General features: G+C 37.6%; 3 protein-coding genes and 1 pseudogene across 3 annotated transcripts in view; all 4 read left to right on the top strand.

The window, feature by feature from the left end:
• Window positions 1–5,555: 5,555 nt before the first annotated feature.
• Window positions 5,556–19,695, top strand: part of LOC121781830 — a 32,268-nt gene continuing 18,128 nt past the window's right edge. Inside the window, exon 1 of the mRNA XM_042179531.1 lies at window positions 5,556–5,756. The gene's annotated coding sequence lies outside the window, so the exon portion shown is untranslated. The remainder of the gene's footprint in view (window positions 5,757–19,695) is intronic.
• On the top strand, window positions 13,977–14,869 carry LOC121781658 (pentatricopeptide repeat-containing protein At2g39230, mitochondrial-like). The gene is made up of 2 exons (XM_042179374.1): window positions 13,977–14,098; window positions 14,282–14,869. The coding sequence occupies exons 1-2, from the start codon at window positions 13,977–13,979 to the stop codon at window positions 14,847–14,849; spliced, it is 690 nt and encodes a 229-aa protein (XP_042035308.1). The 3' UTR covers window positions 14,850–14,869.
• On the top strand, window positions 14,869–16,550 carry LOC121781657 (pentatricopeptide repeat-containing protein At3g54980, mitochondrial-like). Its single transcript, XM_042179373.1, has one exon. The coding sequence runs from the start codon at window positions 14,886–14,888 to the stop codon at window positions 16,548–16,550; it is 1,665 nt and encodes a 554-aa protein (XP_042035307.1). The 5' UTR covers window positions 14,869–14,885.
• LOC121781831 lies at window positions 16,501–19,427 on the top strand (annotated as a pseudogene).

Genomic DNA, 19,695 nt, shown 5'->3' with positions numbered 1-19,695 from the left:
TTGGTGGAGTCGGGATACCCGTGATGTGATGGTAGACTCCCCTACCGCCAATGGCTACTGATGCGAATCAAATTGTACATTTTTATTCCCCTAACTTTACAATTTATATAATTTGATGCTTGCAAAAGTATGTTTATGGTGTAGGAAGAGGAATGAAGCTCGGATGGTGAAAAGGTTGTGCAAATGGCGGCGAAAGTCCAGAAAGCTCACAAAATGAGGCACCCGGCCGGGTGAATATGTGGGGTTAAATTCCCACCCGACCGGGTGGATCAATTTTAAGTGCATGTCAGCAGTTTCTTGCGTCAGTGGATGAATAAAAAAAGGGAAAAGGGGCGGTACTGGAGTGAGAGGGGAACAAAAGATGATGAAATTGGGCAATTGAGGGAGCACATACGCGGCAGTTTTCACAGGAGTTGAGAGAAGTTTAATTGGAGATTATTTAAGGCCCAAAAGGAGAGTCAGCGAGGGTTTGGAAAGAAGAAGAGAAAAGGAAAGAAGGGAGATCCAATCTTCATCATCTCGGAGGAGATTTACTACCATCTACACATTGAGTTCTATGGTTCTTCTCTTTTGGTTGTGGATGTGTAACTAAACTCTTCCGTTGCTCCTAATTTGTGAAAGATGTGAATTACTTTAGGATTCTATGGATTAATATTATTCTATGATCTTTTCTACGGTGCTTTTTACGTTGAATTATAATTCCGGCCTAATTTATGATTTAGTCTTGTCTTTTAGCCAATGTCTCTTTAACTTGGTTAAAAGGTGGAAACGTAGATAAAGAGTTTAAGATTCGTATCGTGTTCAGCGTATGAATCTTGGATAAGTTAATTTACATGTCGTTACAATAATTGTTGGACATTTACTATGCGTTTGTAGGAATGTTCAATTGATTTTGTAAATGAATCATGTACGTTGGAACTTAGAAGTTGGGTTAGAGCTTACTATGCGTCTGTAGGAGTGATAATCTGATGAGTATGAATTTGATCTTAGTGTTCAGCAAGGTTAAATTCAAGCATCTACGAACATGTTCAGTGTGAGTAGAATGAACGAGTTTATTACAACTTTCATTAGATTAATCTTTAATCCTTAGGTTAATTGGTCCGTTAAGTTAATTCACATCTGGAGCATATTAGGAGCGACGTTTTCAATCTCTTGAGTTTCTCCATTTTCGCACTTTAGTTTGTAAATTTAGTTTATTAATCTTGTCAATTCTCGTTAAATAACCTACGCCTCCCTGTGGTTCGACACTCGAAATACTACAATCGACTCTGTACTCTTGCAGATAGATTGTAATATTAGAGCTATTTTATTAAACTTGTGTGTTCTAAATCCATTAATATAAAAGCTCGAAAATTACACATCAGCTACCTTCATCAGGCGTGCCCACAGTGAGTAATTCGATCCATTAAGCTTGAAGGCCACGGTAACGCTTTTGCTTGATCTGATTTTTTCGGCAATTGGTTCAATCCCATCTTTGTTTTCATCGGTCATATTGAATCTGGTTGATTCTCGCCGTTTCGGTCGAGAATTGTGTATTTGGGGCTAGGGCTATGATGATGTTTTTCTGAGCCAAACCTGCTCGGATGCCATGTAGAAATTGATAATATTATTGCTTAATTATTCACATGGTATAGTACAGGATATATAGGCTAGAATATCACTATACAAGGTAAGATATTAACTCAATTAAATCTTCCTAATTATGCGGTAGAGATACTCCGTAATCTTCTCATTCAATGCATGATCTTCTCCTTGATTTTGTAGATGTTCCGGATCTCTTTCCAACACTTACTACTTAGGATTATATGCGAATTCATGCACATGTTTTAATAAAGAAACGTGAGTGAGAAAAAAAATATTCAAACATCAAAGGTTAAAACGTTAGAGTACTAAAAGTCTTAACATTTGCAGAGATTTATTCTGGATTAGCTTGTACACGACATAACCTCTTCAACATTCAATTCCACATTTGCACTATTTTGTTTCCAAAAATAAATTCTTCACAACTTTATGTTCACATGATCACAGATTCACACATGAACAAAAATGAAAATTCCATACTACATAATTTACTCCCACTCATTTGTATGAAGAGGAAAGAGCAACATCACTTTGTTTACACAATTTAAGAACAAACTGCATCCCAATTCATTAATTAATATTTTGGAATTTACAGATATAAGTCAGACTGTCAGTTGTTTACTCTGAAGAAAGTAATACTCCTTGGTCCTTACTAGTAGTAAAAATATTGTTGCACCACACCATAGATTTACAAATATTTAATTACTTATATTACATAATTTTAAGATAACTAAACATGCCACAATATTTTAGAATCTGGTGTTGTCTTAAAGAGGCTTTTAATTAATTTGGAGATATAATGCCAACATGAAATTTTATTAAATCAGATTATCATACTGTATTTAGTTCTTTGTGTTGTGGGCCACGAACAATATTAGCGTTCCTGTTTAATCAAGATTGGGCTCGACCCACTAGCCCAATACTAATGGGCCCAATCTTGAACCTATCTTAGACAACTGCTTATTCAAAACAATTCGAATTGGAAATAAATTTGTGTCAATCTTAATTACCATATTTGGTGTAGTTCATAAAAAAAAATAGTAATCGTTAAGTTGAATTATAACATTTTATTTGATAAATCGAAAAAACTTCATATTAGTAGGTACTCCATTCGTTTCATGTTAATAGAGTCGTTTTTCTATTTTAAGAAATTATAAGATGATTGAGTCATTTTTATTTTTGGCAAAAAGTAACTATCTCTTTTATTTTATTCCCTTTGCTCTCTTACTTTATTCACCATCCATTTAACCCACTATTTTTAAATTCCATGCCAAAAAAAATACCTATATTAACAAGGAACAGAGGGAATATATGATTTACGGGTTGAAGACTGTTTGTGAATTTTGAGATCAGAATATTTAGTTATAAGATAATCATTGTACTAATTAGGTAACTAAAATACTAAATGGGGTTATCAATATGGTTGATCTTTCCAAGAAAGAAACCACTTATCATTATCACTATACTCTTCAATTCCATTCCATCGGTTAGAAATTAGTCATTCTATCCTTTTATAGAGTCTTAATTAGCAAGATCAACATTTTGTTGATGGAGGGAAGAATGGATTCCAACTTTTTATAGTTATTCTACTCCATCTCTTTTGATCAGTTTTATCTTTCAATTTGTTACTATTTCTCTTTTCATTTGTGATTGCTTTGCCATGCTATTGCATCCATCTCTGTTTTGCTAGCTTTATGAAAGAAAGTTATTTATATTAATTATATTGCCATACTAATCATGTGAAAATATTCGTATTTGTTCATCAACCTTTGCAAACGTTACACCAAACGATGAGCACTAGCCTTCCTATTAAAATCATACACTAAAAGCCTAGCAATATAATACATTGTCCCAACGCAAGCTCATAGATTCATGTCCATCCAAAAAAAACTTACTGTCCTTCCCAAAAATAATCTTTATATAGCCATATCATTATTGGTGCGTAGTACATTGGTATTTCCACACTTTTAATGATCATCATTCCATATAATTAAGGCATAACTTACCTATCAAATTTGATATTGAATCAAACAAATTATTTTAATTTATTAGAAAGGCTTTATGTGTTATAATTAATGACTCATGAGACTTATATAGTGATTCAGTTCTTTTTCTACATTGATGTTATACATTGTTATAGTTATTTTTCTAATTGGATGGACTAGTCTTTTTATCGATTTAGTCCAAATTTAAAGCTTTGATACAATATATTATTGGGTCAGTCATTTTTCAGGTTCAGTCCATGCATATTGTTGAGTCAGTTAAATTTAGCTCACAATTCGTCATTCACTCTAACAACACGATACAATAATCATGATTTTGGTTATATGAAGTGACGCATATGACTTGTATAGTGACTTCAATTATCTTTACAGCGATATGAGTATTAATGTTATTTGCCAACGATAATATCACGAGACAGAATCCAAATGAAAGGCGGTAGAACTATATAATGCTATGTAGTACTCCCTCCGTCCCGCTTTAGGAGTCTCGGTTGAGTCGGACACATGTTTTAAGAAAGTGTTTGGATTTGTAATAAATAAATATTGTAGTGGATGTTGAGATTCACTTTTAATTGAGTGTGTAATAAATAAATGTTGTAGTGGATGTTGAGACTCACTTTTAATACTTTTTTTACTTACTTTGTAAGTATTTTTATTAGTTTATCCCAACCGGGACTCCTAAAGTGGGACGGAGGGAGTAATATGATGACTTGTTTTAATCCTTTCGAAGATAAGTATAACTAAGCTATCGTTAGAAACTTATAATAGTACTATGATTAATGAGTAAACACACAACATTATGTTAGTTACACAATAAAGTTTGCGTGGTTTGGATGCTTTCTATTTAATTTTTGATAGGACAGCTATAACTTCCATGGGCGAAAAAGACAATTACAACGTGTAAATCGATATTAATAAGAAACTTGAGATCTTCGAATTTCATGCTATTTTTCATTTTTTCTGTGAGTAATAAATGTTCTCTCCGTACCATATGCATTTTATTTTGTTTAATAATCTTTTAGTCTTGGTGAAGAAATATAGGAATATATATTTACTGAAATTAAGTAACATAAAAGGCCAATCTACTCGAAGAAGAAAGAGAAATGGAGTGACAAAGACATTCCTATAAAGTAAATCTAGTTAAAGCTATAAAAAAATTCGTTTTACATTTAAGATCATATTTTTGAGTTACACGCAGGTAAAATTGTTGGGTGAAATAAATATTTTAATGAGAACAAAAGAGAACAAAGAAGATTTATTTATGAAAATGATTCATTTTAATTTGAAATAAACAAAAAATGAAAAGTGATCATATGCTATAAACAAGAATTTACTTGAAATCCAACTACGTAATCCAACTTATATTTTCAATCGTCCTAAATATCAAAATCATATCAGTTGATACAAGTAATATTATAGATCATCCAAACAATTCAACATTGAATCACTTAATCCGACTTATTTTGCTAATAATTCAAATTCGATGATGATAATTAACTAATACTCCATTTGTCCCATTGAAAATAACTCACTTTCCTTTTTGGTTTGTCTCAACTAAGATGATCCATTATTAAAAATAAAGTTGAATAAATTCTCGTGCCGCCCAAGGAAATGGTCATCTTCCTTGGGACGAATTGAGTACTTTGCTTGTCCATTTAAATTGACATTTTATTTTTTTAGAATATTCCATTTAAAGTAATACAGTGCATTATCATTCTCTATTATTCAATCTCAGTTTAACACATTAAACATCGATATATAAAATCTTAATACAGAAAAAAAAAAGAAAAACGTATAATTAATCATGTTAGGCTCATAATAAAAGAAGGTTTATCGTGCACGGCTGAAATGGGCGCGTGATGGCGTGCAATTCGCACCATGACCGTTTTTTAATGGTTTGGATTGAATTTTTAAATCAATATTCTTGATTTATTCGAAATAGTATCTGTCGCATATATACTGAATTTTAATAAATCAATTTTTTAGCTGAAACTAAATTTTCACCAAGAACAAGAGATACAAATTTTTGGTATCATACATTATTCAAAGAGAAGGAAACAAACCCTAGTGAAATCAGAGTTGTGTTTTGGAAGAAGTGATAAAATTCAGGGATCAATTTCACCTGATCACAACTTCTCACCTCCAGAATTGGCTTTAATTTTGAGGAAAAAGGTCAGTGGTTTTCTAATTTTAGGGTTTCATGTTCTTTGCTTTCAAATGCTAAATTGATCAATGTTGAGTAGTAGCTTTTGGGGGTTTTAACAAATTTTGACTCTTTTTTACGCTTTGGATCTATATTCTTGATTATTTCGTTGAATTTCCCTTTTTTTAACTTTTTTATTGACATTGACATTGTGGCAAGTCTAACAGGTTTCTGGAGGAGCTGTCTAAAGACCGTTTTCGACGGTCTGCCTCATCGGCACGAGAAAACTGGTCCGCAATGTCCCACATCTCTTGAGCTGTTTGCGGACTGCATTCAACGAGCTTTCTGTAAAGAGCTCCTGGCAGAATTCCATTTTGGAATGCCGAAATGACAAGTAGATCATTGAGATCATCTACTTGTAGGCATTCCTTGTGGAATCTTGTCATGAAGTCGCTAATCTTTTCATCGCGACCTTGACGTATAGAAAGCAGCTGAGCCGAAGTAATTCGGGCTTCCGCTTTCTGGAAGAACCTCCTATGAAAAGCATCCATTAGATCTCTGTAAGATCTAATGCTGCCTTGAGGGAGGCTATCAAACCACCTTCTTGCGTTCCCGATGAGCAGCTCGGGAAACAGCTTACACATATGAACCTCATTGAGACCTTGGTTCGCCATATTATACTGATAGCGTCCCAGGAAATCATGAGGATCCACTAACCCGTCATAAGTCACTGACGGAGTTCGGTAATTCTGTGGCAACGGAGTTCTGGTGATATCATCCGAAAATGGAGTCTTCAGCGCTCCATACATAGCGAATCCGACATCTCTACGGTATGGTGGAGATGGAGTTCTCCTGTGATTTCGGTAACAAGGAGGAGAAGGAACATATCGGTGGTGAGGATTCTTTCTCCTGGAAGATACGACACTACTGCGGTAGTGACTTTCATGTCTGGAGGGGGAGGGAGAATCCGCCGTTTTCTTCTCCGGCTTCTGGCTCTTTTGCAGGAATGTTAAGAACTCATCCTGCTTCTCAGCCAAGAACAACTTGACAGCCTCATTCAAAGCGAGCTGCTGGGGAGGCTCGGTGCGATGACTTTTTGAGTGGTTTGTTCTTTCACCGTGAGAACTGGAGGCAGATTTCTCCCGAGGCTGTTTTCCAGACCTACGGGCTGGACTAGCTTCCTCACGTTCATCACGGACGGAAGTATGGGTATTATGTGATCTGGTATGCATTTTTTGGTGGAAGAGGATCAAAAACTCGCTTTTATCACAGTTTTGGTTTTCTGTCGATTCCCACAGACGGCGCCAGTGATGATGTGGCGAATTTTTGATGGGAATAAATGCAAGTAATAAATGAAGATCACAACAATCAGAATTACGTGGTTCGATTTACTGAGGTAAATCTACTTCCACGGGAAGAATAGAGGGCAAATTTGTATTGCTTGGTCTCGCTTACAGATTACAATACTGATTTGCTATAAGATTCAGGATCTAGAGAGCTTAACCTGTCTATCTGATCTAAGTTCTATTTATACATTCGAACTAAGATCGTGGTTTGCAGCCCTGGTAGTGGGGTTGATAACTGCTTAATACCACTAAATAGATCGTGGGTGTAATGGAGGTCGTGGAGATCCTGCATGGGTCCACTATCTCCTTGTTCGGTCGAATACTGAGACCGAACTGCTGAACTTTGCCGATCAGCTTTTGCCGATCTGAGAGTTGAGCTCGATTGGTCGGCTTTTACCGAGCTATAGGCTGTGACCGAACTCTTTGGTTGTGCCGAACTGATACTACCGAGCTATAGGCTGTGACCGAACTCTTTGGTTGTGCCGAACTGATACTCTTTCTTGGGTTTTGGGCTGATGGGCCGTCACTGCTATTGGGCTCGCAATTATTGTTTAGTTGTTTAGTTCGTATCCCATCATATTCGTCACCCAATTTTTCGCGAATGCCCTTGCATAACCATTTCAATCATTCTTGCCCAATGTTATCGGCTACATGTAAGTATCAACTACTATTTCTCTTTCACGGTGCAAGTGTCACTTCCGTTGTCGGGTTTGATTGGTTTTATTGGCTTACATTGGGGCCATAATGCGTCATCAGCTCATCCGCAATGCGAGATATATTTCACAAAATAGTTCAAGTCGAGGGAATTTATTGTTTGTGGATGGAGATGTTATTGCCATCGCCAAGGAAAATTACTTGAAATGTCAATTAGATCAGCACTACTGAAATTTTGAGCTAATTAGATTGTAATTTTATCAGGTTAAAAACTCACAACTTTAATCATGAACATTCTTGTTTCGGACTAGCCGAGTAGGATAATCAGACAAAAACTAATACTCCCTCCGTCCACCATTAATTTAATTGTTCACTTTTGTCATTTCCGTCCGTCCCTCATCAATTGTCAATTTTCACTTTTTACTATAAATGGTAAGTGGACCTCAAATTCCACCAACTCATTCCACTCACATTTTATTATAAAACTAATATATATAAAAGTGGGACTCATATTACACTAACCTTTTCAACCTATTTTCCTTTACATTTCTTAAAATCAGTGTCGGAACCAAAGTGGACAATTATGTAGGGACGGAGGGAGCAATGAGCATTATCAGGTATATTTTTAAATTTAACGATCATATATTTATAAAGATTAAGCATATAATAAACATAGTATTCAATGTTTAAAATATTAAAAGTCCAAATATAACGTAAAATAAAACCATAATTGTTCTGCTATAACATTTCTTAAAGTCAATAATTTTTGGGTGAAATATTACTATTTAGCAACTACAAATCTACAACAATAACAGATTAAATTCCACATAAATCAAAGATGGAGATATAATAAAAAAGCAAAATTTGTAAGTGCTTAAGTCAGTTAATCTCAATTAATGATGTAACCGTGAAAGAGGCAAAAGCAAACAACTTATTACAAGTTACAATTACCACACAAACAAATAATTGTAAGCAGTTTTCCCAATCAGAAGAGAAAAATACGATATCAAGTTATCAACATGAGGTAGTCAATTGAAAAAAATGGCAAGGCTGTTTCAATATTAAATGCAAAAGTGAATATTCAACAAAATTAAACCTCAACTTTGTTTACATGACTAATAAATTTCAATGCAACACTAATCAAACAAATCTCAATGCTATCCAGAAATTTGTGCATCTTATAATAATAAATCTCGAGTGGAATTAATCTATTCGATGATTATAGTTTGATTCAAGCAGTAAAATACAAATTAACAAAGCTGATAAAGCAATTCCTAATGTAGCGCAGTTTTTTTTTCACCTTTTATTTTATTTGTTATTTTCCATCATTGGGTTTTAGGCAAGCACATGCATAGTTTCCATTGATCACAACACAAGTATCACATACCACTTAAGATTCTACAATTAAAAAAGATGTGCTCCAACGTCTTTGGCTCTTCTTTGCAAAAAATACACCTATCACCCTCAATTCGTGGTATTCCCTCATCTGATCAGTCTATCTTTATTTTTAAGCATGTCTTGCAAGATAAACCAAACAAACAATTGAGCTCGGGGCGGGGCAGAGTTCTTCCAAGCGAGGGAGTTTTAACTCATTGTGGTGTTAGTAATCTCGGAGCTCTTAGTAACTTGCAGAATAAAGTTAGAAACAAAGAATTGTTTTGAGTTATTAAAATACCACACCCTCTCAGCTCTCGTGTTAAACCATATAGTAATTGTGTAAAGATGCATTGATTCTGTCCACATTGAAAGATGCCCTTATAACCCATTCGCAGCAGCAGTGACCGTCTGTGGAAAAAATATTATTTTTTTATTAATTACAAAATGTCTACAATTGAGAGTTGTGTAGATAAAAAGTTGATTATTAATGAATTGAATGAGAATTACAGAGGAAATCGCGTATATAGGCCACTTGGCCTTTAAAATAACGCAAATGTACTCATTTTGTTATCAATTCCATTTATGGGAAAAACGCCGATGAAGTTGGCGTGTTTATAAGTAAAAACGCCATTGAGATTGGCGTGTCTATACTGTAAAACGCCAACATAGTTGGCGTTTTACAATGGCACCGTATTCTGCTCGTATTTTTAACCAAAATACTTAAATTTTAAGACGCCAATCGTGATGGCGTATTCACTTAATAAAACGCCAACTTCATTGGCGTGTTTGACGTTAAAAACGCCAACCTGGTCGGCGTTTTTCGGTTGAACCATATATCTCAGATCTCCCCCAAAATCGCAGACCCTAATCACATTTCCTCCCTCCCCAAAACGCGAAAAACCTTCCCAAAGCTGAAAAACGCGAAAACGCTTGCCTTGGTCGGGTTAACCCGGTGGTGGATTGAAGCGTGTAGATTTCTATTTTCGCTCATTTCTTCCAAATATTAGTACTCGCAATCGGTTAGTATATCTAATTTTTAACTCATTCTTCCAAATATTAGTCTACCAATATTTGATGGATTATTATGATAGTATATATTGTAGTGTAATTTAAATAATTATTTGATGGATTGTTATAGTATTATAAATTGTATTGTAATTAATAGAAATATTTTGACCAATTGTTATGGTATTATATGTTGTAGTATATCTAATTTTTTACTCATATTTGATAGGTTGTTATGATAGTATATATTGTAGTGTACTGTAAAGAAATATTTTTGACCAATATTTGTGTTTGACATTAATGCAGATAGTATGACGTGGTGTGTCCATTTATATTGGGGTGGAAATATAATTCCCGGAACAGTTATTTCATATGATCCTCCTTTTGCAAAAGGATTGATTATGTTGGATGAAAGTATTTCCTACGAAAAGCTTGTGGAAACAATTTGTGAAAGAATGGGGATAAACATATTTGAAAACAAACTTCAAATAGTATGGAAACGTCATATATTCTATGGATCTTCAATCACGTATATAGGTATTTTACTAGAAGAAGTATACATGCCACTAATGTTTAGTGAGAGTATGACTACAGGAGGTCAAATTGAATTGTATGTTGAGTATTCGTCAATTACTCAACAACATAGTCATCATCTCATGAGTAATGATGTTGGTACGTCTACGAGAGGCCGAGAACCATATTTCGCTGCAACACAAGATTTTGATGTTGGTACGTCTACGAGAGGCCAAGAACCATGCTTCGATACAACACAAGATTTTGATATTGGAGGCGTGCATTTAGGGGACAGTGACAACCCAGCTGTGGTTGAGGACATAATTGGTCTTGATAAAGCCGACTTTCTTGATCCACAATCACCTTATGATTCTGAAGATGTCGATCCGGATAGTACAGATTCAGATGGTGCTTCGTCGGATGAGGACCAATTTGTTGCTCCAAGTACATCCATTCCGGTTGGAGAAACAGTGGTTGGCGAAACATCAATTGGAGGAAGAGCAGTACGAGAAAGAGTAGTTCCACAGTTCCCACAGCCTGGTATGAACTATTTTCGCACCTTACTAGGTCCATATGATAGTTTTGATCCAAAAAACTTTGAGTCTGATGATCTCAATGTGCATTATTGGAGTGAAAAAGATCCGAGCAATGTCGGTTTGCATACTAAATTTAAAACCAAATTGGAATTGAAGTCAGCTGTGACTTTTTGGCATTTGGAAAAAATCCGACAATATACAGTTGTTGAAAGTAAAGGAAAGAGATGGCATGCAGTTTGTAAGTGGCCACAAGGAAATCCGAAAGATAAGTCCTTACCGCCATGTTTGTGGGAGTGCCGAGCAACATTGAGGAAGCATGATGAACACTGGCAAATTAGAGTGTTTAGCACTGCTCATACTTGCATGGGGGATCGTAATTATAATGGGCACGCTAATCTTTCGTCGGGTATGATAGCGTTGAGTGTTCGACATCAGATAGAAAACGATCCTTGCTACAAGGTAAAAGCAATTGTCGCGGATATTGAAAATAGATTTCATGTGAAAGTTAGTTACAAGAAAGCATGGTATGCTCGGAGGACAGCTATTGAGCTTGTGTATGGTTCGTGGGCGTGGAATTTCAAAGTTTTACCAGGTTATTTGAATGAGTTGCAAAGACAAAATCCTGGCACAATTGTCGAATGGTTACATGATGAAAGATTAAGCAACGGTATGAACAAGGTTTTCAAGTACGTATTTTGGGCTTTTGGTCCAGCTGTGGAGGCTTTTCAACTATGCAAACCAGTTTTAAACCGTTGATGGAACTCATCTACGTGGACGATATCGAGGTAAAATTCTTATTGCCGTTGGATTTGATGCTAATAAGAAATGTTTGCCTATTGCATATGCCATTGTTGATGAGGAAACCATACAAAGTTGGCATGTGTGGCTCAACCATATTCCAGCAGATTAGTGTTGTCATCGACGTCCATATAGGACGACCGGCAACACAAACATCCGGCAGATTTCGCGATTCATACGGCCTCCAAATAAACTAAATATGAAACTTATTTAATCAAAACAAGTTCAATCAAAACAACACACTAGCAACAATTTAGTTTACGTAAATTACCTGATTGGCATGCATTGTTGAGAACTGATCTCTGAAAGTTTCAATGCAATGCCCCGGTGCTTTTACATAAGAGGCCCGACCAGTCCATCTACAAAAATTAAATTATGAGCGAACAACACAAAAATCAATAAAAATTATGCTTAAAAGAGTAATTAGTGGACAACTTACGCGACTGCACATGGTAAGTAGTCTACGGGCGTGGGGTTCAGCATCTGCGGTCTAATAATTGGGATTCTTTCCCAAGCCCACAGCTGTAACAATGTAAGAGCTCCCCCGACATCGGTCCTCTTACCAAGTGCAGCTTCACATAGATTGTGGTACAAGCAGGCAAGAGTCGCACCTCCCCAGCTATAGCTAGCACATTGTTCTATATCCATGAAAAACTGAAGGTAGAAGAAGGGAATTTTATTACCGGTAGCGTTCGGGATCAGTAGACCACCCAGTAACAGCAGACAATACACACGAGCACGTTGATTGTACATGTATTGCTCGTGGTCATCACTCAACTCAATCCGCAGTTGATTTGATAAGCTTGTCTGCTTCCAGTTCAATTCTTTTAGATCAACTGCATCTGGAATAAAGCCAAGAAAATCCAAACAAACATCCTTCCAATAGTTGACATCCTTAGTGGGGATGTAACCCGTCAGAGGCTCACCGTCAGTTTTGAGGCCCCATAAGACCTCCACGTCCTCTAAGCTCACAGTCGCTTCACCGACTGGAAAGTGAAACGTGTGAGTCTCTGGCCTCCAACGTTCAATCAAAGCGGTGATAAGATGGTGGTCAATGTCTTTCGGTTGACCACACCTCAACATCCCGCCGAACCCCATCTCATCTATAACCGCCAAAACACGAGGATTTATGGGAACATCCCATATGATTCCTTCGTATCTTCTACACCGTACGTCTTCCGATGGCACTCCTGCCCATATGTTATTAGAGACGTGTTGTCTCTGCAGATATAATACGGAGGGGTCCTCAGGACCACATAAGAGCCGACGACGAGAAGTTGAAGAAGATGCCATAAATCACCTACACAACATTCATATTCCAAATTAAACAACAAACAAACCTAAACAAATTCAATAATTACAAACAATTTAATACAATATCACAAAATGGAACACCTATATCAAACAATTCACAATACACAACTTCAACATCATAACACAATTCACCTACACAAAAGTAACAGTTCAAATAAACAATATACATCAATTTTCATCCAATTCAACTTACCCAATTTTAGTTTAACCAACCTAACAATTTCAATTTCAACCTAACAATGTACACAAAATTAACATTTCAAACTAAAAAAAGACATTAACCAAAACCCACATAAACCAAATCAATTTGCCCAATTTTTAAGCTATCAAACCCTACGATTTTGGTTTATAATCAAATTTATACACAAATTCACTTAACCCAAACAATCCAACATAATAATCAACACTAACGTCATACAAATAATCCATATGCACAATATTTCAACTCAAATCGCAACACATTACAAACCCTAGCTAAGTATCCAACAATTACTCTAATAATGTAAAAGATAAGCATACTAACCGAATAAATTGGACGAATTTGGGGAAAACTAGCACCGATTGATGAATGGAGGGCGAAATCACAAAGACACGGACGAATTTGCGAAGGATTTGGCCGCTGCTAGAAAAAATCGCGAAGTGGGTCTGTGGTGTTAATTTTTCGCGACTGTCTGCTGCTAGTATATGCTTCTGAACAAAGACGTCAATGGTGTTGGCGTCTTTTAGTAAAGACGCCGATCAGGTTGGCGTTTTTTACGTTAAACACGCCAATGACCTTGGCGTTTTATTTAGTAAAGACGCCATCAAGATTGGCGTGTTCAAATTTAAGTATTTTGGTTAAAAATACGAGCAAGATACGGTGCCATTGTAAAACGCCAACTATGTTGGCGTTTTACAGTATAGACACGCCAATCTCACTGGCGTTTTTACTTATAAACACGCCAACTTCATCGGCGTTTTTCCCATAAATGGAATTGATAACAAAATGGGTACATTTGCGTTATTTTAAAGGTCAAGTGGCCTATATACGCGATTTTCTCCTCAGAGAGCTCTTGACTACGCCAACTGGGCCGGAAAACAGCGCGGCTTCCAAGCTGGGGACTCGTTTTTCGTGCTGCTTCACATTCTTGTAAGATTCCCTAATTATCACAATGCAGCTCGGAGCTTGATTAATAATTATGTATGCCATGATTCTTCCCCTTCCTGTGTTGTGGCTGTCGATTGTTTGATTGATTGTGCAGAAAGATATGGTTTTTGGTTAAAGCCGCGGCTTTTTGATTATTTCTTGAATGGATATGTCAGAGCACAGAGATACAAGGATGCGGAAGATTGTTTCTATGCATTAATTTCGCGTAGGATATTGCCTTGTCATATTATTTTGAATAATTTCTTGAAATGTTTGATAAGGGCGAATATGATTGACAATGCTCGCTGCTTGTTTAAGGACGTAGTTTTGAAGGGTATTAGTTATGATTGTGATACCGTATACATGATGATGTGTGCAAGTCTGAGAGATGGTAGGGTGGAAGAGGCGGAGAAGTACTTTTTGGAGGCGAAGAACAGTGGGATTAAGATCTAACCTTGTGTATATGCTAGTGCAGTTCGTGCTGCTTGTATGAAGCTGGAAAGCCATGTTGCTGTTGGCTTGTTGAGTGAGATGAAGGATAGGGGTTGGGTTCCACCGGAGGGTACCTTTACACTTGCAATTTGTACTTGTGTTAAGCAAAGGAATATGACAGAGGCGTTGAGGCTGAAGGACGAGATGATTAACAGTGGACATTCGTTGAATTTGGTGGTTGCGACTAGCTTGATCAAGGGATATTATCAGCAGGGTGATCTGAATAGCTCGTTGGCGTTGTTTGATAAGATAGTTGAAGACGGACTTGCTCCAAATAAGGTCACCTACGCGGTCACCATAGAAGGATGCTGTGTTCATGGGAATATGGAGAAGGCAAAAGAGTTATACCATAGTATGAAATCTGCAGGTATACAACCAACTGTATACACTGTGAATTCTATAATTAGAGGTTATTTGCGAATTGAATTGCTAGATGAGGCGATGGGAATATTTGATGTTGCTGTGAAGGATTGCGTAGCAAATATTTTCACTTACAATGATATGCTATCCTGGTTCTGTGGAAATGGTAGATTAGATGATGCATACGAGATGTGGAATAAGATGATTGATCGGGGGGTTGAACCAACGGTTGTTTCCTACAATAATATGATTCTTGGGAACTGCAGAAAAGGGAATATTGATGTTGCATTGAACTTACTTTCTGAAGTGGCTGTAAAGAACTTAAAACCAAATGTAGTTACGTATAGTATATTGATTGATGGGCATTTCCGAAAGGGTGAAACTGGAAAGGCCATTGGACTGTTTGACCTTATGATAAACTCGGGGATTGTTCCAACTAATGTCACGTTCCATACGGTCATCAATGGGTTATGCAAAGCTGGCCAAACCGCTGTAGCAAAAGAGTCGATGGAAAAGTATGTGTCGATGGGTTTCAAGCCTGGTTGCATGACTTATAATTGCCTTATTAATGGCTTTATCAAGGAAGGTGCTATTGACTCAGCCTTAGCTGTCTATGATGAGATGTGTAGAGCCGGACTTGTGCCCAATGTTGTTACCTACACCACTCTGATTGATGGATTTTGTAGAGGACAGACTCTGGATCTTGTGCTAAACGTGTGGAATGAGATGCGTGCCAAAAAAATTACAATGGATGTAACTGCATATAATGCTCTGATCGATGCTTTTTGCAAGAGAAACGACATGAAATGTGCATCTCAACTTTTTGATGAACTTATAGAAGCTGGTTTATCTCCAACGACCGCTGTTTACAACACCATGATTGGTGGTTTCAGAAACCTATATGATATGGACTCAGCGCTTAACTTGTATAAAAGAATGAGGAGCGAAGGGACTCGGTGTGATTTGAAAACATACACCACTTTGATGGATGGGCTGTTGAAAGTTGGAAATATAGAGCTTGCAACAGTTTTCTACCAGAAGATGCTTGCAAAGAACATCATGCCTGATGTCATCACGTACTCTGTTTTAATACATGGTCTTTGCAATAAAGGACAGTTGGAAAATGCTCGTAAGGTCCTTGACGAGATGCTCAGTAAGAGCGTCACTCCTAATGCGCTTATTTATAATACACTTATTGGGCGAAACTTCAAGGAAGGTAATTTCCAAGAGGCTTTCGGTTGCATGATGAAATGCTTGATAGTGGTCTTGCCACTGATGATACCACTTTCGACATTCTCCTGAATGATAAGCTTAAGAAGAAAACATCCCACCGGGAGTTCTTCTACGGTCGGGCTATGTGACGTTGCTGCAGATGTTCTCTGCGTTGTAGAACAATGGAGAAAGCAGAGTAAGGCGAGAAGATCGGCTTTAATTGGTGCAAGGTTTTCATTGCCTACATTGGGAGGTAACCAATCTCATGACTTTGATATTATTAATCACTTATATATTTATTTCATTGAATTTTTTTGCTTTGTTAAACAATGATGTTCTTCTCTATATCTATATAATGTTAGTATTTAATGAATATGCACATTTTCCGTCCTAACATTAATGTGTTATCTAAGTTTGTAGTTGAAGTAGGCATGCTAGCTTTGCCTAAGCCTAATCCCAAAAATTTGACTTTCAATAATTAATAATTTAGCATACAAGAACTATAACAATGCTAACAAGCTACAGAAACATAGAAAAAATTCTGTAAAGTGTATTACTCCATGTTGCATTCTATGATCTTGATCCATAGGCCATCTTTATCTCCGAGATCTAATGTAACTCAACGTTGCAGATATCCGATAACACTGGTTGCGTGTTGCTGCCCGTTCTCCGACTCAAACTCAAAGCAAGAGAAACAGATTTCCAAGCTAATAGAAAACAGAAGGTACACAAACTCAACACCAGAGAATTCAAAAGCTAATCTTTCAGAACAGACTTCACGCAACAGCAAGACTCCGCTATATTGTCTCTCTATTGTTCGGCCTGAAATGGAAACAGTAGTTCAGTTTGCGTTCAGTTTCCTCGCTTTTCTTCTTTCTTTTGGACTCTTTTCCTGGATAATCGAGGGAAGGAAGAAAGTGAAACCTACCAAGAGGCTGAGGCTACCACCAGGCCCGCCGAAGCTGCCTGTGATTGGACACCTGCACCACATCATAGGACCGCTCCCGCATCACCACCCTCTGAGGAATCTGGCGAGCAAGTACGGGCCGCTAATGCACCTCAAGTTCAGTGAAGTTACTACAGTCATCGTGTCTTCAGCCGAGGCTGCAAAGATGGTGCTCAAAGCTCATGACCCTGCATGTGCAGATAGGCCGAAAAGCGTGGCTACGCAGATAATGTGGTACAACTATAGTGACATTGTGTTTAGCCCCTACGGCGATTACTGGAAGCAGATGCGCAAGATATGCATTTTGGAGCTGCTTAGCGCGAAGAATGTTCATTCGTTCGAGTACATCAGGAAGGATGAGGCTTCACTTCTCATCAGGTCGATTCAGTCAACTCGCGGGGCACCATTTGACCTGACAGAGAAAATTTTCTTGTTCATGAATTCCATGACATGCGGAGCTGCGTTCGGGAATGCATCCATGGATAGAGCTGCGGCTATTAAGTTGATCAAGAAAGCGCTCTGCTTGGCAGGACACTTTGACCTGGCTGATCTGTTTCCTTCGTTTAAACTATTCGATTTCCTTACTTGGAATAAATTCGAGCTGCTTAAGCTACGGAGGAAACTGGACGAGATTCTGGACGATGTAATCAATGAGCACGAAAGGAATCTTGCTTCGACCAAGATGGGGTACGGGGAGCTAGGTACGGAAGATTTGGTTGATGTTCTTTTGCGGTTGAAGGAAAGTGGTGAACTCAACTTACCCATAACCAACGACAGCATCAAATCTGTTATCTTCGTGAGTATCTTTCGCCATCACCATCTCCAAAATGTTTATTCCACGCTTTAAAACAGCTTTCGTTACGTTTGCACTTTGCAGGATATGTTTGCTGCTGGGACAGAATCTTCATCGTCAACAGTCGACTGGGCCATGGCAGAGCTAATGAAGAACCCACGCTCGATGGCAAAAGCACAAGACGAGATAAGGCAGGCTTTCAGAGGAAAGGAAGAGATCAAGGAGTCTGAAATCTGAACGCTCAAGTACCTCAAGATGGTCATAAACGAGACGCTTAGGCTGCACCCTCCGGTTTCTTTAATCCCGAGAGCGTGCAGGGTGGGGTTTGAGGTAGACGGATACGACATACCTCTCAGCGCCAACGTGATTGTCAACATTTGGTCGATTGGGAGAGATCCGAAGTATTGGCACGTTGCAGAGAGCTTCTAAGATGGTCATAAACGAGACGCTTAGGCTGCACCCTCCGGTTTCTTTAATCCCGAGAGCGTGCAGGGTGGGGTTTGAGGTAGACGGATACGACATACCTCTCAGCGCCAACGTGATTGTCAACATTTGGTCGATTGGGAGAGATCCGAAGTATTGGCACGTTGCAGAGAGCTTCTAAGATGGTCATAAACGAGACGCTTAGGCTGCACCCTCCGGTTTCTTTAATCCCGAGAGCGTGCAGGGTGGGGTTTGAGGTAGACGGATACGACATACCTCTCAACGCCAACGTGATTGTCAACATTTGGTCGATTGGGAGAGATCCGAAGTATTGGGGCGATGCAGAGAGCTTCGAGCCAGAGAGGTTCGAGGAAAATCCGATTGATTACTTGGGGAGTCACTTCGACTACATCCCATTTGGGTCAGGGATGAGGATCTGCCCCGGGATGACATTTGGCATAACCAACGTGGAGTTCGTTCTGGCGCAGCTGCTCTATCACTTCGATTGGGAGCTTCCTCCGGGAATGAGCCACGATGATCTGGATATGACCGAGGTCGACGGCATTGCTGTATCAAGAAAGAGTAGCCTTCGGTTGATTGCTCAACCGTATGATCCTGTCTTGAGCGAGTATAAGAATTGAGGGTCGATTATATATAGTTTGGCAATAGTATGATATATAAATTTGTAATAATAATAAGTTAATATATACTCCATAATTATTTTTTTCTTGACGTAGTTGTGCCAAAATTTATGTAAAATCAACAATCTATACATGTTGAAAATATATAAATTAGTTTTTCTTCTGAAACTTTATTTTAATCTAAAGACGTGAATTTTATAATTCTTTTATTATTCATTTCACAAACAATTCAGATTAAATTATAGTTTATGTGAATTACCTATACTATCATCTACATGACTACTTGGCAAATTTACATGACTTGTTATTTATAGTAAATTAAAATAAGTATATGAACTAGGGTCGGGGAAAAATATCGAAATACAGGAGTTATTGTACCGAAAATACTGAATTTTTGGTATACCGTAATTTTCGGTGCGGTATGATACCTTA

Source organism: Salvia splendens, chromosome 20 (genome assembly GCF_004379255.2).
Source record: "Salvia splendens isolate huo1 chromosome 20, SspV2, whole genome shotgun sequence".
In the NCBI taxonomy this organism is placed as follows: Eukaryota; Viridiplantae; Streptophyta; class Magnoliopsida; order Lamiales; family Lamiaceae; genus Salvia; species Salvia splendens.
This window is presented reverse-complemented; position numbering and strand designations above follow the sequence as displayed.

Excerpts from the sequence above, each read along its gene's own strand:
- LOC121781658 (XM_042179374.1), top strand. The coding sequence starts at position 13,977 with ATGGTGTTGGCGTCTTTTAGTAAAGACGCCGATCAGGTTGGCGTTTTT. Across the intron at positions 14,099-14,281 it reads ATTGGCGTGTTCAAATTTAA|GTCAAGTGGCCTATATACGC; the intron begins GTATTTTGGTTA and ends GTTATTTTAAAG.
- LOC121781657 (XM_042179373.1), top strand. The coding sequence starts at position 14,886 with ATGAAGCTGGAAAGCCATGTTGCTGTTGGCTTGTTGAGTGAGATGAAG.